Source organism: Sebastes umbrosus, chromosome 16 (assembly GCF_015220745.1).
Source record: "Sebastes umbrosus isolate fSebUmb1 chromosome 16, fSebUmb1.pri, whole genome shotgun sequence".
In the NCBI taxonomy this organism is placed as follows: domain Eukaryota; kingdom Metazoa; phylum Chordata; class Actinopteri; order Perciformes; family Sebastidae; genus Sebastes; species Sebastes umbrosus.
Window position 1 is genome coordinate 11,267,306 of NC_051284.1, and position 27,342 is coordinate 11,294,647.

Genomic DNA, 27,342 nt, shown 5'->3' on the forward strand with positions numbered 1-27,342 from the left:
CAGTCAGGCTTGTGCTGTGGTTTATGTGGTGATCATCATCTAGCTCCCACAGGCAGCCAGTTAGCAGCTCATATACCGGAAAAAAAAGATGTGATGCATAGTGTTGTGCAAGACAGACAGACACACACACACAGAGGTTTAGTCAGATAAGTAATTGGAGAGCTTTTAGAGTAACAGAGGCTACCGATACTTACCTGTGTTTGGACTTTGAAGTGAATCTGTGAAGTTTTAGAGCACCAGGTATGAGCACTTAACTCTCTTCTTTTATTGTTCTCTCTGGGGACTGAATTTGCGGTGAGTGATTGAATGCAAACAGCTGCTACAGGACTTGTACTCGGGACCCTGTGACTAGATCACCACCTGTGCTTTTACATTTCCTGACCTCAAACCTCTGACCAGTTTTTTAACAGTAGTGCTCGCTCTGACAAGGTTTCATGTCAAGGTTGTATGTATGATGACTTTTGGGGAGATATTTCAAATAACAGAAGTGTAATGGGCGATTGAGATTCTTCTTTTCTGGGAAATTATGCTCAGATTTTTGCTGTATCATGGCAAGGTGTTAAATGTTTGATATTATATATATGTATGTGTGTGTGTGTGTGTGCGTGAGAGATAGTCCCTCTGTCTCTCTCTTTGTTTGCTTTGTCAAAAATAAGGAACTTAAGTACGCAGAGGAAGTTAGTCCATAAGGGCAACTAAGCTTTCTCAATATCTTTAATGTCACTGGTCATTTGATTGGTTGATAAATTGCAACATGTTTTGTTTGTTTTTCTCTATGCTTGACACTGATAAAAAAGCTATTTTTTGAGATGTGATACTGCGAAGAAGCTTTTGAATCATCAATACCAAGGTAGTGTAGGTGGGTATGTGTCATAGGCTGAATTGCTGACAGTGACACTTAAGCTGTGAGTCAATGCTGTTCATGAGCATTAACTTTTCAACCTTTTAACCTTTTTTTACTGACTGCTTCCATTTCCATAGAAGGAGTAATTCTGCTTTTTTTCTACTCAGTTTCAATTCACATTTATGTGTTTTTCTTCACTCTGAAAAAGAAAAAAGAACAAAAATTGAGAAACATTGCCTGTGGTTTTTGCCGTGACGTCACTTCCTCTTGTTACGTTAGAGCAAACATTGCACATTTTCTGCCCATTTATCTGCGGGTAGTAATATTGTCGACCTACGCATCACACGCATCAGTGGATAAGACCGTATCTTTTGGTTTCTTTTAACAGGCTGCCTTCCCCATATCTGTGCCACCTTCTATGGCTGCCGATGACTACAACCCTGTAAGTGCTTCTGCCTTTTTCTGTGTCTGACATTTCACTCGGGCAGAGGTTGCCTTGTTGTCGCAATTAACAGAATAGAAACCCTGCTCCCTTTTTAATGCTGGAACTACTTCTGCTTCTCCTATTTTATGATGACAAAGTTAAATGTATTTAGCAACAAAGGTTTATACTCCACTGGGTGCTGGTTATTGTCCAGTTTCTCTAAGTGTTTTAATTTAATTCAAGAGTAAAGAGAAAAGAAGACCAAAGAGCAGAGACAGACGAAGCACAAGACAGAAAGTCAAGTCGTAGATGAGGATGTTGGATAGGAGTGGGGGTAGGGGAGAGGGGGGGGGTTAATGTGTGTGTGAAGAGATAGAGAGAACAGACAGAGAGAAAATGCATGTGACACTCAGTGCGAGAAACAGGATGTTCCAGACAGCCTCTTCTTCTCAAAAGTGGGGTCTGAGACTAGCTAATCTTGCGCCTCTGACTCTCTGACCCAACGTTTGCCTCCTCTGCTCTCCTCCCAAAGGTCTCCCTACGACACAAATCCAAGAGGAAGACTCGAGGAGGTAAGTTGTCAGCTCCCATCGCTTTGTCTCTCTGCGTGCCCTCAACTGTAATTTAGACCCTCTGTGGGCGTGTGTGAAGTGGCAGGGCAATTGGTGTGTGCAGAGGGCTTTAGACAACGCTCAGTTAGGTTCGTTTCAGTTCCTCCCTTGTTTTAGCTCTCTGTGGCAGTGTCTTGGAATCTTCTGAGAAGCCAACTGAGTTTTTCTGTTATTGTTATTCTGATTCATAACTGGAACAGGTAGGCTGAATGTGACTATTCACATATATTGGATTCTTGATAATGTGCGGGTTTGTTCAGTGCTATTTTTAGAATTAATTTGATTATTTACCCAGCACAGTGGCCTATTTTGACTAGACTGGAAATGTTTCGTCTGTTCTCGTTAGGATTTCAGACTACTTGCTTCCTCTAATGCTGTACTTGCGCTTAACTGTGGCTTTTTCATCTCTGCGGACAACAGGAAGGAGGTCTCAGACAGTGCATTCATGTGTTTTTTCTGTGCACAGGCAATGGTACAATGAGCAGGAGACGGATCTCGGTCAAAGAGCTGGGTCCCCCAGACCACCAGGGCTGGCTGTACAGGAAGAAAGAGAGCAAAGGCTTCCTGGGTATCAAATGGAAGAAGTACTGGTTTGTGCTGAAGAAGACGGCTCTCTACTGGTACGCCAACCACCTGGTGAGTAAAACAGCCTTTTCATCAGGAGACCCCATTTATGATGTAAACATGTTCAACTGCTGTCACAGCTCATCACTATTAACAGAAACTCCAGTCAGCAACTATAGTTCCTCAAACCCTGAGCTACACACAATATATAACAATAATGTTAAATTTCTGTTTCTCTTTGCAAATCTCAAACTGTCTCTCTCAAATTCAAATTTGCATTATTGCTACTGGTTGGCACGTTACTAGGTAGTATATTATAATGAAAGTGTTATTCTGCTGGTTTTCCCTCAGGCTGTGACATGCTCTGACATATTTCTTTCTTTTAAAACCGGTCACAAATATATGCTTATTTTTTTTTTTGTTTTTAGCAAATATTACTCAAACAGGAGTAAATAGTGCATTTGTAGGGTTATCTTCAGCAGCAGATGTATACACAGTATGTGCCCCAGTGTGTAATAGTGCAGCAGGACAGTGTATGTGGGATTGACTCGAGATAATGCCCATGTTAATTGTAATGAAGGAAGATGTCACCCAGTGCGACGGTGTGCCTGCTTGATGTTTTTTGTAATAGTTTTTGGAAAACAATAAAGGTATGCAGTGTAACGAAAAAGCTGGTTTAAACCGTGTTTAAATGTCACTAACTTTAAACAAAAATTACACTTTTGCTCACCGAACATGCAGTAAACCATGACATTTATTCAAACCAATTAAGTCAAATATTGACTGTTATTTCTTTCTTTAAAATATTAGCAAGGATGATATGATTTCTATTTGGGGAATTATTTTTTCTCCTATACAAACTTCTGAAAGAAAGAATTTAAAAAAAAAAATTGTTTTGAAGAAATTTCGTAAACGATATCCATTATTCAAAATGAAAATCGGCACACAGTTTGTCATGGTGCATTTTGTTTTCATATGTATGAAGTACTGCAGTGACTCATTTGCAACATTTATCCCCCAAAAAAAACTGGAGCACTAAATCCATCCATTGCAATCCGATCCAATGTCATCTCAGTTCTAGTGCTTCCTAATAAAGTATTTTTTGCTCTAGTTATTTTTGCAAACTAGAGCAAAATCCAAATAAAACTGAATAGTTTCGCAGCATTTATCTTATGGAGTCACAGATGCGCCTCGTGAGGCATCGGGGGCTGCACATGAGTCATACTTGCTTCTGCCACAGCTGTCCTCCTGCCAGCCCGTCACAAGCTGTGTCACTGTGTTTCCTGAATGCCACGGTATCACTAATAGCCCATCAGATTTTCTGACACAGCTATACGTAACTGCCGTTCTTAATTTACTGGCATGATGACATCAATCAGATCAACTGTTCAGTATGTCACCATTACATGGCAGGAAAAAATAGAAGAAGTTAGACTGCTGCAATTCAACGGCAGGTGTCATTGTCAGGAAGTGGTTTGACATCATCCGTTTTGTTTTTAACGCTGCTTTCTGTTGTTCAATCTGTGTGTTCGCAGGCGGAGAAGGCTGAAGGCTACATTGACCTCACCAACTTCATGATTGACATAGCCATAGAGTGCAAGAAGAAACAGTAAGCTAATAGTTCACTTAGTGGTTTAGTTTCAATCACGTAGCCACTATCGGTGGTTTGAATTAAAAAGGAACTATAGACCTTTTAATTGCCATTCTGTTGCTAGGGCAACAGCTTTGGTCCGAGTTTACTTCCTGTCGGCTACTGCATTAACAAACATTGCAACAGGAAATACAAAAAAGTCTGTATCTGTATCTATCGTGGGACCTGAATGACACAGAAAGTGCTCCCACACATATATAGTGTGTATATGTATATATAGACTTGAAACAATCTGAAAATGATTAATAAAAAGTAGAATAAACACATGGTTTAACTCACAGTTTACATAAATTCCAGTAGAACCTTATTTTCACTCTGTCTCAACTGCTCTCCATTTGCTTTTCCTCATGCAGTGCGTTCAAAGCTTGCCACCCACACGTCATGATGTTTTATTTTGCTGCTGAGAGCCACGAAGAGATGACCTTGTAAGTCACATACAAACTACAACATTGTATGTACCCAAAATGTGTTGTCTTGTTTTGTCAAATGTTGTTGAGTTGAATATTCTTTTTTCTTCTTTTTTCTTCAGATGGCTGAATAGGCTCGGGCTAGCTGCCATTCAATACGATCCAACAGAACGAAACACTGCAGTCGGTGAGCACCCATGACGATCAGAAATGTATTTCTGTTACTGTTCTTGAATGAAAACCTTGTATCTACAAGACGACAACTTTTTATAAGAAAAACGGCCTTGTTCTTTCTGATTTAATCAAATTGGTTTCGGAAAGATTTCATAAGAGCTAAGTTTAGATTAATACTAAACTTGACATTCAGCAGCAGCACTGATCATTTCTAGCGATTTCAGGGCTGAAATTGAAATCATTTCCTCTGGTTTCTGGTTGTGTGTGTCATGTTATGAGTTCTGACTATTGTGTGTATTTGTGTGTATCCCATGCAGAGTGTTATAGTGAAGCCAGTGACCACGAAGAAGCTGAAAGCACAGAGATCCCCCCTCCACCATACTCTGAACAAACCCTGCGGGACTCCGTGGATTCATCCGGTCCACCTGGAAGCACACATCAGGTCAGTCTCTTCTATAAACAGTCAACTGCACCATCAGTCACAACTATACAGGACGCTGCCATTCACTGTATATCGTAGTTACTGAATTAATTTGCCATAGTATGTTTATTCTTGCGGAGCTGGCAATTTAGTTTTTTTAAAAAGGTTGATTTCTTTCCATATGTAATAAAACTTCTGTATTCAACTAAACAAAATCCTTTTTATATTACGGTCGATTATTGTGTCTGATCGTAGTAAATGTGTCTTTCAGGGCACCCTTCCTCCCCCCTACTCCTCCGCAGTCCCAAGCGAAGCCAACGGTTCGCTCTCGTCCCCCGTCAGCACAATGACCTCGCAGAGCTCCACCTCCTCGCTCGCCAAGCAGCGGCAGTCCTGGTTGGACCTGGTCTCGCAGGCGGCCCCTCCGATTGGGGAAACGGCAGTGGTGTGCTCAGTTCAAGTACACTCTCATCGACCTCCGCGAGAGGAGACGGAAGAAGAGGATGAGCCCCAGGTGTCGGAGAGCTCATCTCAACAGGACCCTCCGGAAACGGGGTCCAATGAGGAAAGCCCTGTTGCGGAGGGGGAGGCACAGGCGGTCGTTTCGGGTGCTGAAAATGAAGGTGAGACATTATTTTACTCCTTTGATTGGTTGTGGTTTTGTGACTTTTATACCTTAAAGAGGACCTATTATGCTTTTGTGCTTTTTCCCTTTGCTTTAGTGTGTTTTATAGTGTTTTTGTGCATGTAAAAGGTCTGCAAAGTTACAAAGTCAAAAGTCCATGCCAAAGGGAGTAACTCTCCCCCACAGAAACACTGCTCCTGAATTGCCTGAAACACCTTACTTGAAGTCCCGCGTTTTCTTCCGTAATGTTATGATGTCACCACGTAACACATTTGCGTAATACCTGCCTAGCAGCTAGTTTGGCAGGCCCTCAAACAAAGCTAGTTAGAGCGCAGCTGGAGCGGAGTCCGAAGAATTTGGTCTGGTTGACCAATCAGAACAGTGGGCCAGCTGACCAATCAGAGCAGACTGGGCTTTTTTGGGGAGGGGGGGCAGGAGCTCAAACAGAGCGTTTCAGACAGAGGGTGAAAAGAGGTGCTGCAGCACAGGCGCTATGAGAAAAGTAAAGTGTTTTTTGAACATTAAAGCATGCAAACATGGTTTACTAGAAACCCAAAATACAATTATGCAATATAAGCATAATAGGTCCTTTAAAAGCTTTAAGACGGTTGGTTCTGCTTTTGTTCAAACTTTCATTTTAAGTAAAGGAGACTGCTTTGGATTTCTGCTGTATCGTTTCCACTTTTTTCAAGAAAACATGCTAGCAGAGATCATTTAATGTTTCTCATAACTTTGGTTAACATCTTTGCTCAGAGGAGGATATGTCAGTTAACGTATTTGCTGGCACATTTTCATTCTATTTCAGATTTTTTTCATATGTTTTGTACCCTCTCTCCTTTGCCTGTGGCCTATCTGGGTTTTGTAAAGCAGCGTTGACATATTGTTGATCTGGTACCAATATATTTTCTATCTCTGTGACTTAGGGAACAGCTCAGATGAGATGGAGAGGCTGTATATTCATCTGAAAGAGGCCAGCCTCTCGCCAATTGGAGATCGTAAACCATCCACGAAGAGGGAATTCAGGGCCTCCTTCGTGAAACGCTGTAAAAACCACACTGTCAATGACAAACTGCACCTTATCAGGACCCTCAACAGCACATTAAAGGTACATATTCTGTTTCATAGTCTGTTCTTGCAAAAGTATGTAGATTCTTTAGAATGTGGAGATCTTTGTGCAATTATTACATTTTCATCAATTTCTTTGCTCTCTTCTTTTCTGGCACAGTCAAAAGAGGCCGACCTGCATGCAATAGAGCAGGTGTTGTCGTACCCGGGGCTTAACTCAGACAAGTTCAGAGAGTGGAAAGAGGCCAATGTAACTTTGGTGCAGGAGATCTGCATGGTACATAACCAGCAGGTGGCAGCAGGAGCCACGAAAGCCGCAGCATCAGTCATTGCTGCTCCAGTGGTCGAGACCAGTTTATAAAGACTCCTCATGGCTGGTTATACTATGTCTGGACTCTGAGGACTTCACATACTTTGAACACACACTGCCGTTTTCAATTGAGACTACTGTTCCGTATCAGTGGACTTTTGAGTGCTATTCAACAAGTAACTGGATCAATGAAGAAGAGTGTTTTTAGTTCCTAAACGGAGATGATGCAGACATCATACGATTAGCAGGTCACATTAAAATGTGAAAAGTGTCTTAGTATTACTTTTACTGTTTGATTTGTAAGATTAGCAAATTTTACAGTTTTTATGTTGTAATTCCGTGAACCTATGAATAAATTGTTTTAATATTTGTAATGATGGAGTACGTTGTAATAACGGATCCCTTGATCTCTGCATGGAAACACTTGTTTTTTAATGTATCTACTTTGATTTCATCAGTAGTAGAGAAATTTTAACTGTTAACTGTTACAGTCAATTATTGGTGCCATGCACCATCGCTGCCTGTTACACATGTTTTACAGCAACTGCTTTGAATGATGTTGTTCGCCCTAGAAATGTTATCATCGTACTTATCATTGAGATTTTCCAAACTGAATACAAGGGCCCGCACTAACTGAATAAATGTCGGTCACAAGTCATGATAATTTAAATTTTTAAGAGTCAAAGTGTCAAATCATTGTTACTACAATTTAATTTAAATCCAAGACATAAGAAATCACCTAATTTTCAGTAGAACATCCCATGTAATTATGTATTCCTCTTAACCAAAATTTTAGATGAAGAATTACAATCTTAATGCAAACATGCTCTGGAGGTTGTTTTTTTTTACCACAAACATTGACAGTAACTTAATTTATATTTTATTGCAAATGTGATAAAGACTTTGTAGTGTATTGGACTTTTTAATGCAGGGTGTAGCAGTATTCGTTTGCATTTGAACACACATGATGTGGATAATTCTCAGGAAATACTCTTATAATGGCCTGGCCAGGCCCTTATAAACAAGCCCAACAGACCCAAACCCTGTACTAGTTACACATTTTAGGAGGTGATTTAGATCCAGACATCAGGCATTAATATTATTTAGGAAAGACTAGCAGGGGCCTCTGACATGGTGACGACACCTATACTGGTAGGGGCCCAACCAAGCTCCAGGTAACAAAGATTTGCATTTCATCTGTTGTGTATGTTCATATTAACTCTGTGTAAATAGTTGTACATTGATGTGTGAGATGACAGTCTGTGTTTGTTTTGTATACAGGGAAATAAAGTGTTATCATAAGAATGAACATGTTCCTCTACTTGATTTAATGTGGTCAATGTCACCATATATGGTAAATGGACTTGCATTTATATAGCGCTTTTCTAGTCTTCCGACAACTCAAAGCGCTTTACACTACATGTCAGCATTCACCCATTCACACACATTCATACAATGATGGCACAGAGGCTGCTAAGGTGCCAACTTTGCCCATCAGGATCTAATCTAAATACTCATTCACACAGAAAGTCATTTGGGGTTAAGTATCTTGATCGAACTAAAGACCTTCCGATTGGTGGACAACCTGCTCTACCCTCTGAGCTACAGCTGCCCATATCCTCCTGAGACCCAGCCCATTGACATGTGTCCTCTGTAGTGGACATTTTGTCCATATGCATATCCTCTTACTCTTTTGACCTACTCTATCAACCCCTGGTGTATTGTAAAGAGGACATCTCAGACATTCCAGTGATATGGCATGTGTGTGTTTTTTTTAATCAATTTGAATGTATTCTTGGTTTAATATCACTCTACAGCCATAATCTGTTCATTTTGTTAATCTTTTCACACTGAAATAGTCCTGTAGTCCACTACAGTGGACAATAACAATAAAGTTTAACAAGCCTAAATTTTAAGATTAGTTAACATTTTCTTTTAACCCTAAATAGGAAGGAAATCACAAAAAAAGTAATTGGAAGACACTTTCTTTTTTACTCGGTTCCCAGGAGGATACATGATTGAGTGTTTGTGTACAGAAACCGGTGTGATGTATTCTTTGATTAAAAAAAAAAGCAAAGGGGAACTTTTGGTACTATACTTGTAATGTCCCTTCACTGACGTTTTGTCTTCATGCATATCCTCTTACTCTTTTGACCTACTCTATCAACCCCTGGTGTATAATAAAGAGGACATCCTAGACTTTCCAGTGATATGGCATGTGTGTGTTTTTTTAATCAATTTGAATGTATTCTTGGTTTAATATCACTCTACAGCCATAATCTGTTCATTTTTTTTGTCTTTTCACACTGAAATAGTCCTGTAGTCCACTAAAACTGTACAGCACCTCTCTAGGGAGGGGGGGACAAAGGAGGACGGTCTGCAGGACAGATAATAATTCACTATACTCACTTTTAATAGTCTCTTCTGCACTATATTCACTTTTTTAATAATTGTGTATCACAGCTGTTACTCTGCACTATATTCACTTTTAACAGTTTTCTTCTTCATCTTGTATTTTTATATCTGGTATATTATTTTGTACTTTGTACTTTGCACTACTAACTTTTTTACTGCCTTTTTACTAACATGTTTTGCACTATGGAACTGTGATGCTGGAAACTTGAATTTCCCTCTGGATTAATAAAGTTACTATCTATCTATCTATCTATCTATCTATCTATTTATCTATCTATCTATTTATCTATCTATCTATCTATCTATCTATCTATTTATCTATCTATCTATCTATCTATCTATCTATTTATCTATCTATTTATCTATCTATTTATCTATCTATCTATCTATCTATTTATCTATCTATTTATCTATCTATCTATCTATCTATTTATCTATCTATTTATCTATCTATCTATCTATCTATCTATCTATCTACAGTGGACAACAAAAATAAAGTTTCACAAACCTAAATTGTTAAGATTTTCTTTTAAGGAAGTAAATCACAAAAGAAAGTAATTGGAAGACACTTTTTTTTAAACTCGGTTCCCAGGAGGATACATGATTGAGTGTTTGTGTACAGAAACCAATGTGATGTATCCTTTGATACAAAAACAAAAAGCAACTTTTGGTCCTCTACCTGTGATGTCCCCTAATGTGCCGCTAGGAGTCGTCGGTCTCTCTGCAGGTTTCCTATCGACGTTATGCGCCATATTGGCAGCCAGTCAGTCTCCTCCATCTCGCCAAACGTCGAGCATGCATGTCTGTATAACCGGTTATTATTGAGGAGATATCTGTAAATACTTACAGCCCACCTGCAGAGCAACACTATGGAGGCCGTCAAAGCCTTTAACAATGAGGTTTGTGTTTGAACCCCGCTTTGCACCACATTCCGCTCAGTAGATGAATGTTATCGTGTTCACGTTTAGCACGGTTAGTAGCTAGTAATGCTAACGATAGCATCAAGTAGGCCGCTGTCTGTCTGTGCACAACAATACAGCGTTAACGTTATTCGGTGTCTTAATTCATCATGTTGAGTGTACTGACTGTGAAGAGAAGATGTTTCTTACCATGCATCGTGTTTGGTTGCCAGGCTACGAGCAAATATCCTCCACAGACTGTTGCTAATGGTAACCAGCTAGTTACAAGTTAGCAAAGATAACTTGGTGGAGCTAACGTTAGCTTAGCTGGCTAACCAATATGGACGTGAGTTAAAATACTTCGCACTAACTGGCCTTTTTTGTGCCTGATATTTATTGCTATGTGCCTCTGACTTAATTAGTGTTATCTTAACAGTCGCACAGAATATAAATGACTCGAGATAGACATGATTGTTAGGACAAGACGTAGGTTAGCCATTAATGTTAGCCATCAGAGCTAGCAGCGCACCCGTTTGTCTGCATCGACACCAGAGTAATGTTAATCAGTGATCACTCAGAGTTAACCAATACACAACTCCACCGCAATCAACATTACATAGAATAGAAAGCTTTATTGTCATTGTATTAAATACAACGAGATTCACAGTGAACAACAACGGAGGCCCATGAACTGTTTAATATTATTACACCTTTATTTCACCTGCAGAAAAATGCAACATATTATTAATTCTTACATCTTCTCTTAGGTAAATATGCTGTTCAACTAGTGAAACTATATGACTCTTATAATGGTTTGTTCTGTTTAATAAATACAGGTGTTAAGGATAATTATATCAGTAATTAATTAATATTTCTGTATGACATAGATTAAAGGTAATAATTATAGTTAGAATAATTATAAATAATTATATTTAGACAAATATGAAATATGCTGTTCACACGACAACAGGTGAAACTATATGACTGTTATCTAAATAGAATAGAATAGAAAGCTTTATTGTGATTGTATTAAATACAACGAGATTCACACTGAATAACAACGGAGGCCCATGAACTGTTTAATATTATTACACCTTTATTTCACCTGCAGCAGAAGGCAAAATATTATTAATTCTTTAATCTAGTTTTAGGTAAATATGCTGTTCAACTAGTCAAACTATATGACTCTTATCATAATGGTTTGTTCTGTTAAATAAATACAGGTGTTAAGGATAAATATATCAGTAATTAATGTATATTTCTGTATAACACAGATTAAAGGTGATAATTATAGTTAGAATAATTATAAATAATCATAGTTAGACAAATATGAAATATGCTGTTCACACGACAACAGGTGAAACTATATGACTGTTATCTAAATAGAATAGAATAGAAAGCTTTATTGTCATTGTATTAAATACAATGAGATTCACAGTTTGCCACTTCTGGTCATTGCTTTAAAACAAATACTTGACAAGACTAAACGAGGCAGATAAAACATATAACAGGAAAAAACACACACACAGTTATAAAGCAAATAAAACGGGTAAAGTAGATGTAATAAATAAATATATAAACAGAAGTGTTACACTAGAAGTATAAAAATAGATGTAATGTAAACAGAGGTAATTGCACTTGTAAAATAGGTAGGGTAGATATAAATAAATAAAATGTAAACAAAGGTAGTTGCACTTGTAAAATAGGTAGGGTATATGTAATAAATAAAATGTAAACAAAGGTAGTTGCACTTGAGGTGTATATTGCATCAAGGATATATTGCACAGACAAATGTATTTCACATTCAGGTTATTATGATTACATGGTTATTATGATCCTACCAAAACAAATAGTCCGAGGCAAGCCCCCACTACATGGTCTCATTATAAACTCCCTGACCACAAACATGGGGGGATGATGCTCTGGACTACTGCTTGTTCATATAGTCTTGAATGACTTTTGACACAATGTGTTCTCTGTTTGTCTCATTTTATCTTTCAGCTGTACTCATTGAACGAGTACAAGCCGCCCATCTCCAAGGCCAAGATGACCCAGATCACCAAGTCTGGAATCAAAGCTATAAAAGTAAGTATGTAGTGATAAAGGATGAGGCAGGTAATGGGGGAATAAAGAAATGGAAATCATAAAAAGAGAAATGCTCTCCAATTCCTAAGAATAATATCTATGCTTAACCATCCAGCTAAGAGCATGATATTCTAGTTTTTAAAGTGTAAACCTAGGTAAAATCTCTTCAGAGAAATATGTAGTAAGTCATTAAAAGGCATATGTCAATTTCTCTGTTTAGAGTGAAAAATGAGAAGACGATAAGTGAAATGTGGAACAGATATTGACTTATTTATTCCCAACAAATAATATCTGTTATAGCCACAAACTGCATTATAGTATGTCACTTGATTAATACAAAAACAGATTTTTAAACGCCATTCAAACATCATCTAAATGCTACTTAATTAAATAATGGACACTTTTTTGGTTGATAAAATACAGAAGACTAAACTCAAGCTAACAAAGATGAAACTGCAAATGTAGACTTTGTGGGCTGATGTCAATAAATAATGAAGCAAGTGGCGGTAATGCCCTCATTATACTTTTACAAGCTGCTGATCTCCTTATGTCAATGATTTGACCTATTACAAATCAATGTCAGCTCAGATGAACTCATCCAGACAAGTGGATTGTTTTTGACATCCTATTTACCCTTGTGAATACTTATGTACAATATGTAGGAAATAATTATGCAGTCTTGTACGAGACTGTGAAGGGGCTTGAATAAGCGTTTTAACTTCTGATGACTATATCCTTTCACAAATACCTGGGCAAATTTCATTACCTAAAAATAGTACAAAGGCATCTGTTTTTCTGCAGGTACCTTTTTATATTTTCTGAAAAGCCTTTAGACTGAAACTCATGTCACACTAGCATGTAGGTAGGGATGCACCGATCCCACTTTTTCAGTCCTGATAGCGACACCTGGGCTTTGGGTATCGGCCGATAACGAGTACCGATCAGATACCAGAGTTTGATTAATAAGCTGTATGCCTCACTGTGTGGAAGTGACTGGAATAATTTTTTTTATGTGTAAGGCTGGACTTAAACATTGCTTTCCTAACTTTGTTAAACAAAATGTAACAAATAAATACATAGATATACATTTGCTGAATTAATAATAAATAAACCGTACACCGGCAACTTGGTAAAAAAAAATCTTCAAAATTAACTGAATTTTATTAAAACAATAAATTGTACACTAGCAACGTTGTAGAAAAAATAAATAAATAAAATTAACAGAAATTACAATTAAAGTTTAAACCTTTTTAATGCAGCAACAAATTGGTCAAAACTTAAACAGAAAAATTAAATTCCATTATATAATGTATATAGTATATAAACATAAAATTTAATTAAATAGATCGTCCCCATTGTCACAGATACCCGATCCAGCTATATGAGTCAGTATCAGCCCGATATCCGATCCGGTATCGGTGCATCGCTATTGGTAGGCTCACAAATAAGGCAGGTAGTGAGAAAGCATTGTTGGGTTACAGGAAGGAATTAAGATGAAGCTAAAAAAGCAAGCAAACCAAAACATGTCAGGATGATGCATATGAGTCCATGTAGTGTATGTTTTTGCCAATTCCCAATTTCCATATGGGACACCCATACTATGCGCGACTATGAGCAAAGCCCATGATATGGGCACTGCATGAATGATTTTCCATAAAACTGGAATAACAATTAATATTGCTTACATCAGATAATATGTTGGAAGTATTATATAGAGGGCTGCAGTAGGATTGAGATCCTGTGGGACTCCATATTAACTATGGAGTGGAGGGTTAAGGACTTAAAAAATCAAGGGTGCTTGACAATCAATATCACAAAGTCTCTTATGTATGGGTTTTAGCAGTTGCGATTGGGCTTTTTTTAGTATATGAAAATCAGACAGCTAGACCAGAATGTAGCAGTTACTTTTTGCATTTTAAGTATTGTAAAAAAAAATATTAACACAATGTACTATTCAGTATATCAAGTATGAAGGATGTAACAACAATGTTGGTACATTTTGTGACATCATATTTTCCATATCTTCCCCCGCCAAAGCCACTGATGAGCAAGCCTATTATGTGACAGGATTCATTGAGTTTTTCCCCAACTTCTGCGTAGTCGTCGGTTTCCATTGATATTAGTATAGTATCAAAATCAGCTTGAAGAGACATAGGATTAGTTTGAGATTGGGTTTCTATCTCACCTAACAACATGCAGGGTTTTATTTTTGTTTAAGTTACTTTATCAGTGCATCATGATACAGTTGAAGGCTTTGATTGCTCCAAAAAGCTGTTGCTGTTTGAAGGATCTAAAATGTGGCACTCAAGAGTCTGCTGCTGCTCAAAAAAAAAGAAAAGCTATGCTGTTGAAAAACCTGGAAAATCATCAATAAGCCAAATGGGATGATGCTATAAAGGGAATTTGAACTTACCTTAAATGGTATGTTAATTAAACTTAAATACAAAAACTTAGTATTACTTTATATATTTTGAAAAATTATCTAATTGCGATTATTTTAAATGTTATTGCAATTGCGATATGATTTGCGATATTTAAGGGAATGAGGGCATTTTTATATCATTCTTGTTTTCATTGAAAAACATTAAAATGATTATGGTGTGATTTTTGTGGGGCTCTATACCAAACAAATATGTTTTCTAAAGTCTAGTATATGATGTGTAGGTCAGGACATCTCTGCGGCGCCACAATATTTAATTTAAAATAGTATTTTGACACACATTTCGCCTTAAACAAATATCGCGCCTCCTGATTTGAAAATTGCAGTAGACCATATTGCGATTTCGATAACATTTTGATTAATTGTGCAGCCCTAGTATAGATCCATTATCTTCAGATATAGCAAAAGGCTCTTTTCACAGCAGACATTTTGACTTTTCATTGTAAGTAAAGCACAGAGGTTTCTAATAGAACGGAGCCATTGTTAAAGTGCCCCAATAAGTCAGGACATTGAGCCAGCATGCACAATACCAGGACCCTAAACGGATTTCAACGATTATTGATTTTATTATGCTTTTCTTTTTGTGACATCTCAAATCTCAGTGCTTCTTTCTAATGTTTGAGTGAACAAATTGTTTGAATTGAGTTTGGCGACAGCTTCTCTGAGTTACTGCTCTGATTGGAAGTCATGTCAGAGGCTCAGTGTTATGTTAAAGCTGACAAAATAACAACAGTGGAATTACTGGTACATGCAAGTGTTACTATTGGTGTAGGGCGGGGCGATACGTTGACGTAATCGATTACAAAAATACGACCATTTGTATAACGTGCGTCGACGCTTCACAAGAATGGCTGCGCCCGGTCACACACTCAGTCACAGTACTGCTGTGTGGTCACCCATGTTTTGGTAGCACTGTATTATACACAAACACTAGTTAAACTCGTAAAATAGAAGAAAATGGACTTGAAGTCTTAAAAGACGCTCAGGATCGTGGTTACACATATAACTCGAGCTGCTACATGACCTGTGTGTATACAGTTGCTGAAACATCTTTTGTAGACAGCCTTACCTAATAACATCCATCATTGGCAATGGCTGCACCTTACACAATATCAACAAATTGTAAAATTCCGGGCATTAGCTTATGATTTGAATGTATCTTACAAATGTAGTTGCAAATCCTTCACCTAATTTTGCTGATTAGATTTTTTTGTAAACTCTCTGTGATATGACACTATAAACATCATAGAGTTCTAAATATATCAATTAATACAACTATAACAGAACCCCGTGGTCACCTCGTCTATGGTCTGCCCTTTTAAATCTAACGGTCTCTGAGGAACTAATTCTTGATCTAACACCACAGTTGGATTAAACAATAAATCCACAAAAGCATTGCTCTACTCTTAACAATAGCTGTCCATGGATTACATGTTGGAGGTAGATTGTGATATTTTGGTTGCTTTACCTTTTATTTCCTGTCTAACATTCTCCGTAGTTAACACAGCAATGTAAGACAGAATTACACAGAGTCAATAACTAAACACACTACAATGTGTGGGCCATAACTCGCTCAGTTGTTGTAGGGCTGCCCCCTCTATGGCGTCGTATTGGTCGTTTTAGTCTTTGTCGACTAAGATGTCTTTAGTCGATTAGTCATTTTTTTTATGCTTTTTCATGCTGAATGACTTATTTCCAAGAAACCTATGAGCACATCTCTGGTAAACACAAGGTGTAAAGTGGTGTTTTTATGTGATTCTTTGTGGGGAAACTAATCGATTAGTCAACAAAATCATATGAGTTAGTCGACTAAGAATTTCTTTGGTCAAAGACAGCCCTAATTTGTAGGCACATTAAAACCTTTTAATGCACAATATTGTTTGCTACAAGTGTTTCTTAAGCAGTAACATAACTAGGGTGTGTTTTAAAAGGACAGTCAGATTTTAATAGAGGTCCGCATCATAAGACCTTCTAATATTGCACTCACCTGCAATAAAAACTATCTTTAAGAAATCCTGCCCTTTTATTTAGTTTTATATTTGTATTTCTTTAAAAGATTACGGTTGAGTTTTCCCTAAAAATCAGGATCTGTCCCTATTTTGTCAGAAAGACCCTTTCTGTAATTTGTCTCCTATGCTTTCACTACATTACACTATTGGCTGGTTTCCTACAACCTGGGTCTATTAAAAGCCTGTCAAAGAAACTGACAAACTGACACTGACAAGTACTTATGATCATCTGTGGTTATAGATGCTAAAGGGATGCAGGCCAAGAGTGAAGATATTTTTCTTAACAAATTTACATTATATTTGTTTTTATTATTATTATTATTATTATTATTATTATTACTATACATTTTATTATTACAACATGGGAATTAATTGAAGATTTCAAGGCCTGACAGCACAAGTCCAGGACACCAGTCCTTAATGATAAATCCAATGATAATGTGTTTCCTTGTCCTGTTTGTACTCTTGTTTCTAAACGAACTGCTGTGCTTTTTGGTGTTGCTGTTGCTTATGTTGCTTGAGAATAACACCCGTTTCCCCTTCCCTCAGCAGCTCTCCCAGCTCCCCCAAAGCACTGAAAGTGAAGCAGGAGGATGGGGTGGAGAGAGTTACAAAGAGATAAGAGAATCCCTAACCAGCTTAGGTAGGAGTATGGGTTGTTTCACAAGGAAGATGGAACAAGACTAAAATCATTTAAAACCTAATTTGCTCCCACACACCCAGAGAAGTGGGGATTTTGCTGTTGCCACTGTGGGCTATTACTCCCCCTCTGGTTATCATGCGTTGGCTTTGTGCTCTTGATTGTGTTGGAAATTGAAGGTGCAATCTTGTTCATTTTCTTCTTGAATTGTCTGTTGACAACAATTGTTTTGTGGTCTGATTGATGCACCTTTCGTTTTTGGTAGTCAAGTCAGAACATTTCCTGAGTTGCTTCATGCATACTGATGAAGCTGCTTGAGAAATCATTAGTTGGTGTGGTGGGATTTTGAGGATGCAAATAGACAAGTTTTCATTGGTGATATATAAAATGTTGACCTAAGGGTCGGATCCAAATTCTTTACAGTGCTGCTTTCACACTAAACACACAGTTTCAGTAATTCAGCATTAATCCTCAACATAATGGACAACACATATATACACTTTATTTCACATGGCATAGGCAGGTGAGGGCGTAGTGGTCTAAGATGGATACTATTTTGGGGTGTTCTTCATAAAACACACCATGTGCAGAATCTTTGAGAGCTGTTAGTCATCAAGAGTTTGCCACTGTTAGTATCGCATTAATATGACAGTATTCATTAACATAGTAATTTCATTCCCTGAGGGTTGTCTGTTTCACAGTAGCAGTGATTCATGTCTTCTGCACACACAGTGTGGCTGGGTTTTTCCATATTGGCACATATGTTGTGAAAGGACTGGAGGATGTCAAACCTGGTATTTAAGACACAATTTGAAGTGCTGATTTTAACAACAAATTATGTCTGTCACTAGGGCTGCACAATAAATTACACTTTTATCGAAATCGCAACTTTCAAATCACGGGAGGCGCAATATTCGTTAAAGGCAAAATGTGTGTCAAAATACCATTTTAAATTTAATATTGTTGTGCTGCAGAGATGTCCTGGCCTATACCTCATATTCTACAGACTTAAAACATTTCAAATCACACCATACTCATTTTAATATGGTTTTAAATGAAAATGAGAATAATGATGTAAAATTATCATTCCCTCCAATATCGCAAATCATACCGCAATTGCAATATCAGTCAAAATAATCACAATTAGATATTTTTCAAAACCGTTCAGCTCCAGCCTAGCTGTCAATTAAAAAAAAAAAAAATCAAGTTCGAATGAGAACTAACCTTTAATAATAATTTATTTTTAATTCAAATGCAACCCATGTAGCCTAATCCTAAAGCATATTGTAGAACTGATCTAGTTCCTGTTCACTCACTGTGCCGCCACTGGCTCACCTGAGTTTAGTTTAGTTTATTACTTTATTTGACCTGGACAGTGCATATCAATCTCATTTCTGAAAATATGCCAGTTAGCCAGAAAGCCTAATTTTTCAAATGTTGTGGATACAAACAGATCCTGCACTACATGGAGACAAGAGAGACAGTTCTTATAATACACAGAATCAACAATAGCATTACAACAATCTACACTAAGCAGGAGCAACTCTTACACTAAATATAATAATGACAAATAAGTGAGTGACAGGCTAACTGATAACTTTATCCACATTTTTTCTATTTATGGTGTTGAATCCAAAATGCTTTCACAAATGACTTATTGTAAGGTTTTGTGTTGGTGAAGAGTACAATAATCTTGTTTACTGATGAGGGCAACAGGGAATGCAGTAGATGAGTGACTGCATTTTACAAATGCACCCCCCTGCTGGAGTCCAATACACGGCCTGCTGCGTTTACACACTGTACATTTTGAGTTAAGACATTTCATTACAGACAGAATATTGTTATTTTTTCCCGCGGTGGAACGGTAATCTAAATATTTGAATAAAAAGTGACGGCCCTATAACAAATCTGGATGGTAAAATGTAATTCAGAGGAAAGAGGTGGCAGTGGACTGCACTCTATTGTCAGTAGTCGCGTTAGCTGCAAGACTCACTCTTCACCAAAGAGCTTTTCTCAATTTAACCAATCTGACAGGCTCGGACATGTTTTAATAAATTAATTTTTTTTACATCTTGCCTTAAAAAGTTTGTGCCAATTGGTGATTCGCTTTATAATCCAACAGCGATTACATTAAGTAGCTACAGTTAACTAAGCTTTGCTTGCCTTATACTTTTTGCTGTGTCCGTTGTAGTGCCTATTAGGGGTGTAACGATACGTTTTTACAACGATACGATTTCCATGGTTCCGATACGATTTAGGACGATATTTGGCTCATCTAGAGCGATTCGATACGATTCAATGATTTGAAATTGATACAGTAACTTTTTTTGCCAAAAATTCAATCAGTGTGACTGTGAAATAAATAGCTGATACTGGTCAGGATTCCTCAAAGTTTTTCTTGTAAGCGTATCAGGGATCAATTAATTATGGATATAAACAAGTAAACAACGATTAATGGCAAATACATACAGCTTTTATTTGAAAATATTAAAAAGTGCAACTGCAGGACCTGCTGCTTCAGTTCTCAAGATACAAGGCAGGGCAATATTAAACAAAAAATATAATAAACCAACTTCTATTCAAGTTAAATGAGCAGTAATATAACCTGCTGCTTCTGTCCTCATTTTCAGTATAAACAGTGGAGCAATAATACAGAGATCAACCGCTGATAGTGATCAAACCGCTGATAGTGATCAAACAGCTTGGGACAGAATCATTCCTATACAAACGCTGTTTAAAGATTCTGCTTATAGTAATCAAGTAGTCCACCTACAGTGTTCATTTATGGTCTTTTCATACATGAAAACATCTTTAAAAACATTTTAAAACTACATTAGACTAACGTTAGTTGAATTTCTGTTTTGTTTTTTACTTTACTCCCGTCGTGATAACTTGCCTCGCGGACCGTCTGCTCTCCGGCTGGATACGTGAGGCTGATGCTGCGTTTACATACAGTAGATATCATGGAAAAGGAAAGTCATTTTCTCTGAATAAAAAACCGACAGTGCACGGGGAAAGCGCCTGTGGGTGAAACCGCCCCCATCTCATGCAGACCACTGCTCATCTCCCTCCAGCCTTTACCGTGTGTGAGAGAGGAGGAGTCCAGTGCTCCGTACATCCGCGTTCACGCCATGGATGCGCGCTCGCGCTGCAGAGGGCAGAGCTGACGCATGTCTGGAGAACCGGAGTTACGTTTCTTACGTTCGTATTTCTTTACTAATACAAGTGCTAAAAAACACTTTCATATAACGTTTGTCGTCCTTAAATACAAGGTGCAAATCCTTAATATCGATACAATCGATTTTTGCGTTTCAAATCGATTTTACATCGATATACGTCTCCCGTGAAGGACAACTTGCCGAGTATCTATCAATGTAGTTGTATCGTAGGATTATAAATCAATACATCGATGTAGTAGATGAATCGTTACACCCCTGGTGCCTATTAACAGCTTTTTAGCTGAAGATGGCTGTCTTGTTTATTCCTGTGTGCTGTGTCTGGTCCGTTGTCTGTATTGTATGTATCTTCCCTCTTTTAGGCAAACAGAAAGAGGGGGTCGTTATAATAACAATCTTAAACACTGCAGTCCTCCTGAAAGATTGAATGATGTATACTTGTGATTTTTATACTTGTTGCTTCACTGAGTAGTTTGTGCATTTGTCAAATGCCACAATTCTCCACCAATTAAGGTCCACTTAGTGGAATTTATAACACATTCAGTCTGTCACTTTTTATCTTTGGCTTGATACCTTTGATAGCAAGACAACCGTGGCACACAGTGACTAGCATTCACCAAGTGTCAGAGCTCATTTAGGATCAGTTATGTCTTTTTTCATAATTTATATAGATTGCTAAAGGGACTTCTTCGTGTGTACTTGATAAATGTGGCTTAATGTGTCCATCCAACTCAAGCTTTGTTTAATTTACCATAAACATTATCCCCAAGTTACTTGAAAGCTTATTACCATAAATTATCAAATAGTGTCCAGAGCATAGAATTAGAATGAGAGTAGGACAGACATTCCCGTGTGTGTGCGTGCGTGCTGGCAGTCCCTTTTAACACAAACCAGTCTGTGACTACCTCCACATTTAACAGCGGACCAACAATGTGAGACCCACTTTATGGCCCAGCTGACGTGTGCTGTCACCATAACTAACAACAATCGCAACTAGTTAAATGACCACGGAAAACAGTTCAATGTTCTACTCATTCTCTTTCTATGAGCTAGAGCCTTTGTTGAGCGCAACTGAAGAGAGAATCAGGATTTTTATGATAGGCCTTTATTTCCAAGTCTCCCCTTGTTCTGATACACAGTACATTTGGCACTCACCATCATTACCTACCTACCTATATGTAAATAGTTTTTAACTGATCTGTAAATAGATTAAATTAACCTATATGTAAGTTTTATGTACATTTAAAGGTAGTAATACTTGACTTCCAAATATTTTTCTCATTATAATAAATAGTTTATGTTCTGGTTTGTTTCCAGATATACTTTATTTGACCCCTGATTTATAACATACAATAACAGCCATGACCGTAGTACCAGCAGCAGTATTATGACATCGACATAGCAGGGATGAGGGGCACCTGTTACTTTGTCTTATGTAATCTTTTGGCAAAACTTTAAAAGCCATGTAGCTTCTATTGACTAAATTCGTGAGAGCAATTATGGATGATTGACAAGGTATTTCTAGTTGTCAGTGCGACAAAGTATTAGGGTTGTAAAGATTAACCGATACATGTCGGAAAATTTATACAAAAGTCTTAGATACGGCTTCATCGATACAAAACTTTGAATCCACCTGAAATTTTTAGGTGAATCGGTCAAAAATGTATACGTCTGTCATAAGCCGATACAGTCAGAAATAGCCCCACTTGAGCAGCTTTTTTACATGATCTCTGTATGTATGAGTGGAGAGCGTGAGGTGTCTGTGTGTGTACAAGGGGAGAGACAGAGGAAGCGAGGCCCTGCCTCTCCGCTACCCCAGTGTTTCCCAAACATAGACTGAACTTCAGTGGGCAGCTCAGGTATATTGCATTTTGTATGTAGATTGATGCACATAATGTGGAACCAAAGTTCACAAGCGCAAGTTCCGCCTGAACACTTAAGCCCATTTTCGACCGCAGATATCTACTTGCCCAAAGTTAATTTTTACTTACCCATATACAAATTTGTTTTATTTATTACAGTTATCAAATAACAACAAAGACGATAGTAAATTGTCATGTTTAATGTTATTTAAGTAAATTAATCTTGAGTTTCGCCCACATCCTCTAACGCCACCCAACTAAACTCCTGTGTTCAGGATAATTGAAATGCCCGCTTGCGTTTCAGCTCATAAACGTTGTCTTTACCCACCGCCATTTTCTCGATTGCCACTGTGCTTGTGCAACTCTAAACGGAGATGAGACGGAAGCGAGATGACTCACTCACTCTTATTTACATCATCAGCTCTGGAAAAAACAATGTGTTTAATTATTTTTTACCACTTGCCGGATTGGGCAAGTGAGTTGCTAGATTTACTAGCCCGAAGTGGCACCCAAATGGCGCCCACCCCCTCAGTCTCTCTACATCCACACACTAATGGGCGGGCTGGGTATAACAAATTAACATTTCCGATTTATAGCGGATGGGTTGCAGGTGGGTGAAATAATGCATCAATGACTTAAAGGTGCAATTTATAACATTGATAACATTCATCCACTAGATTTCGCATTCACCCTCCCCCGTTCCATTGCATTCCCTTCACAACAACGGTTGCCAGTTTGTTGCACAACCTACACATTGTATGGCCAAGTGGAATGGTACTCAGAGAGTCATATCAAGTGATTCATCTTTTGTGGTAATGAAGTAATTTTGCAACATGTAGCTATAGGCCTACATGAGGTGCGGCGCGCACACCCCCTCCCTTGCTGCTGTAGTTTCAGCTGGTCTAGCGGTGGAGCATCATAAAATGCGCTTATTTCAAACTCGACAGAAACAAAATACAACTCACCAAAACTGTCGTGGATATTCTTTCCAACAATCACCAACTCTGGTTCAGTCGCCACCCACTTCTAAATCCCCTCTGATGCCCATCTTCATTATACATTGGTTGAGGAAACCGCTTATAGTGATCACGTCTGTCGGGGTCAAATCGATAACTATAAGCCGCTAATTGTTATAACCAAGTTTTTGTTATTATGCATCATTTCTCATGCAGATTACCATCTAATTGACATCTGCATATTTATTACATGAATACAAAGTAATGAAAAAGACAGCTTCGCTATTTACTGGCTCGCTGTCAATTCTTCCTTTTCCCTCAACAAGGGTGAGTCATTTGGCATCGCGAGCGTGCAGCACACACAGATAAATGGTACCCCCATTGCTGGGGCCCCATGCTCATTCACCCCGGTAGCAAAGTTTCACTTTTGGGACATTACATGACCAGGCATTAACATTTAACTTGACGAGGGCGGCTTCAAACCGAGGTGCTTTCCCTGTACGCATTCGTTTTTCATTCATAGAAAATTACATTATTTTTCTCGTCATGATTTCAATGTGCACGCAGCACTAGCCTTAGGTATCCATCCGGAAAGCAGACGGTCCACGAGTCAAAGTATCAAGAGAGTAGGCTAAAATAAAAAAATAAAATTCAATTAACGTTAGTTTTTAAATGATCTTCCATATGTTATCATATATGAAATATGCAAAAATTAACACTGTAAGTGGACTACTAAGCTGGTTGACCATATATGCGGTTGCTGTATAACGTTAGGTGGACGCAACTGTCTGTCACTAACGCTAAGATGCTAACGTAGCTCCTCAGTGATTGAAGCTGTTATTTTTCTCATTTTGACAATCTAACCGTTGACAACAAATTAGTTAAGGTTGTAAGGACTATGGCGGTTGGTAGTTGTTGTTGGTTTTGTTTAAACATGCTGAATTGTAATTTTATTGGTTATTGTTGTTCAGACGATAAAGATAAGATAAGATAGCTAATATGTGCTAACTTCAGTTGTCATTTGTTGCTATGGTTAATATTCACGTATTCTGCAGTCTGATGGAGACACCAGTGTCAAACTCCGCTGACAACATAAAGATACCACGTGATAACAACATCGTTATACTATTGGCTCACAAGCCTTGTTAGAAGTCAGATATCTTCCACAGATATAAACAAAACATTCATTTTGGACCTGTCAAAATTTTTTGAATGATTGATTCACAGTCATCATTTTTTTTTCGGAAAAGCCATACTTTTATTCAGCACCTTTCTAAAAGTTCTGTGGATGTATTATTTTTGGATGTTTTTTAAAGTTGTTTTATATTCATCTACATAAAAATGTTATCAATATAACCTTTAACGTTACAAGATTTCTCAAAAGCAATCACTGTGGGCTCTGGATGGGAATGACCCTCATGGGTGCGTAATGTGTCACTAGAAGCCTGTCAGTCCAATGAGGGGTGAGCAGAGTACAGCAACATGTCGGGCCTCCGCACGGCACCGTAGGGTGACAGCCTGAACGACAACCACGCTCTAAAAAAGCCAATAAGAGTAATCTATAAATGTAATCCGCAAAAAAGATGTCCAGATAATGAAAATAAACATTTAATGCAATACAGTTCATTCAGGTAACTCAGGCAAATGCTGCACTAAAGCACCAAACACTGAAGGACACTTTTAAAGGGTGATAGAAATTCCCTCGAGACAGTGAGAAGGACAAAAAAATACAGAGGTTTTTTATTTTATAGACTACTTTGTTAATTTGTAAAAGAAACATTAAGGAACAGCTTGGATGCAGGCAATGTTTTTCTTAATGCTATGCAGAGCTATTCAGTTGTCAAGCATTTACATTGGATTGATTTTAATAACTTAAATGTAGGCTAGTTGAAGTGTGCAATGTGTAGCTGTATTACCTAGAAAAATAGAAGTATTGAGACAGGACTCGTTATCAGCAGATACTCGATAATAAAGGACTCGGATCGGCATTGGGTTAAAAAAACAAACTTCATCCCTAATTTTGTCACAATATATCAAGGTTTAATTTCCAAGTCTTTAAGGCCCAGAGTCGACACATCAAACCAACATCAAAAAACTACTTTTAACAGTATATTATTAACCCTGTATGGATGTGATATGATTGCTATCATTGTTGAATGGCCTGGCTGAGGTTAAACCCTTTATAAAAGATGAACAAATGTGTATATACAGAGAATAAATGCCATATAACTTATTTTATTATCTAGTTTGACAGAATATTGCCACATTGCTGACATTTTGCTACCTCTGGCTAAAATACATTACACTTTCCACTAGAGCCCGCCCAATCGGTACTGCTCATGTGCAACTCTCAACAGAGACGAGAAAGAAGCGAGATTGCTCACTTGTTAGCTACTTACATCATCGATTTTGGAAGCAGTGATTGTTTTTTTCCGGAGCTGATGATGGAAGTACTGAATGAGTGAGCCATCTTGCTTCTTTCTCATCTCTGTTGAGAGTTGCACATGTGCATTACGATACAGGTAGAGAGTAACAGGTGTTGTTGTCCCTGTGTAACGTAAATGAGCTGATAACGTGATATTGGATCGTGCATAGACTGGCGTACTCGCCAAAAATGATCCAGCATTTTAGGCTGTATTGGAGGCATTTCAGATACTGGTATCATATCTGAACAACTCTACCATTAGCCAGAATACCCTGTTTTTGTGTGCAGGGCATTTAAGGCCTTTTCACACTAGTGCGGAAACAAACAAATGTATAGTGTGTAATCTGAGAAAAAAAGGTTTCAAATCTTTTCAGAAATATTTTGTGGCAGAAAAATTTAAAATCTCCCAACATACCTGCTTCTGAACTTCACAACCTCCATGTTTTTTCCTCTCCTGCTGCAGTAATGTGTTGACTAAATTGGCAGTAAGATGTATTACTGTCAAATTAAAATGGACCATTTGGGTTTCCAATTTGAGAAATAAACGGTAACAAGACATCCATAGTTAAATAAATGTGAAACTGATCCCTATGGGCCTATAGATTATTTAGAGTGTGCTGATTGGTAGCTCAATCTGCTGAAAATGGCATGCATTCATAAAGAAGTACTTAGTTCTAAGTGAGTGAAATTTAAAAAAAAAAAAAAAATGTATGATCATATTCAAAATAGTAGCATACTCCATCTTACAAATACAAATAGTCAAAATGATTGCCAACAGTATTGTAACAAGTATAAATCAACATCTCCCAATAAGAAAAATTAAAGTCTTACTGTCTTTCCACAAGCATTCAGATCAAGCACTATTTGTTGGGCTGTTGTTGAGGCTACAACAAGCTGGCAAGAAGTCAAGCCAGGGCTCCAGACTAATGTTTTACATTGGTGGCACTGTTGCGCCCAACTATTTAATTTAGGTGCACCAGCTAATAATTAAGGTGCACCCAAAAAATGTCACTGCACCTTTTGGCGCCGCAATAATACATTTTAAGCATTTTGTCAGTTCCCATAAGCGTACACTAGGGATGTCACGATAACAGAAATTTAGTAGTCGATACCAATACCAGTGAAATTCCACATTTCTCAATACCAATTCGATACCACGATAAAAAGCAAAAGTATAACGATAAATCCCAGGTACTTCAACATCCACTCCTTTTATTAGCGTTTGCATACTGGTTTTTGTTAGGAAGTTAAACGGGTCATAATCCCTCCCTATTATCTATTTTATATAGCTTTAAAAATATCCCCTTCAAACAACTATTTATTCAAGTTTCTCGCCAAA

General features: G+C 37.8%; 2 protein-coding genes across 5 annotated transcripts in view; both read left to right on the top strand.

Moving 5' to 3' along the window:
* Window positions 1-7,147, top strand: part of LOC119474328 (connector enhancer of kinase suppressor of ras 3-like) — a 53,870-nt gene extending 46,723 nt beyond the window's left edge. The window contains 10 exon segments of the mRNA XM_037746304.1: window positions 1,233-1,286; window positions 1,801-1,840; window positions 2,346-2,515; window positions 3,979-4,052; window positions 4,448-4,519; window positions 4,624-4,688; window positions 4,993-5,117; window positions 5,368-5,719; window positions 6,645-6,826; window positions 6,947-7,147. Coding sequence (XP_037602232.1) covers window positions 1,233-1,286; window positions 1,801-1,840; window positions 2,346-2,515; window positions 3,979-4,052; window positions 4,448-4,519; window positions 4,624-4,688; window positions 4,993-5,117; window positions 5,368-5,719; window positions 6,645-6,826; window positions 6,947-7,147 — 1,335 coding nt within the window.
* Window positions 7,148-10,205: 3,058 nt separating this feature from the next.
* The window catches only part of scaf8 (SR-related CTD-associated factor 8), a 35,343-nt gene continuing 18,206 nt past the window's right edge, over window positions 10,206-27,342 (top strand). Inside the window, exons 1-3 of one of the 4 annotated variants that reach the window (XM_037746302.1) lie at window positions 10,206-10,410; window positions 12,412-12,495; window positions 17,494-17,587. Coding sequence is in view for 2 of the 4 variants with exons in the window: in XM_037746300.1 (XP_037602228.1) it covers window positions 10,381-10,410; window positions 12,412-12,495 (114 nt within the window). In the remaining 2 variants the exon portion in view is untranslated. Of the gene's footprint in view, window positions 10,411-10,733; window positions 10,757-12,411; window positions 12,496-17,493; window positions 17,588-27,342 lie in introns of those variants that run through there. The other 3 variants (XM_037746300.1, XM_037746301.1, XM_037746303.1) reach the window with 3 other exon arrangements.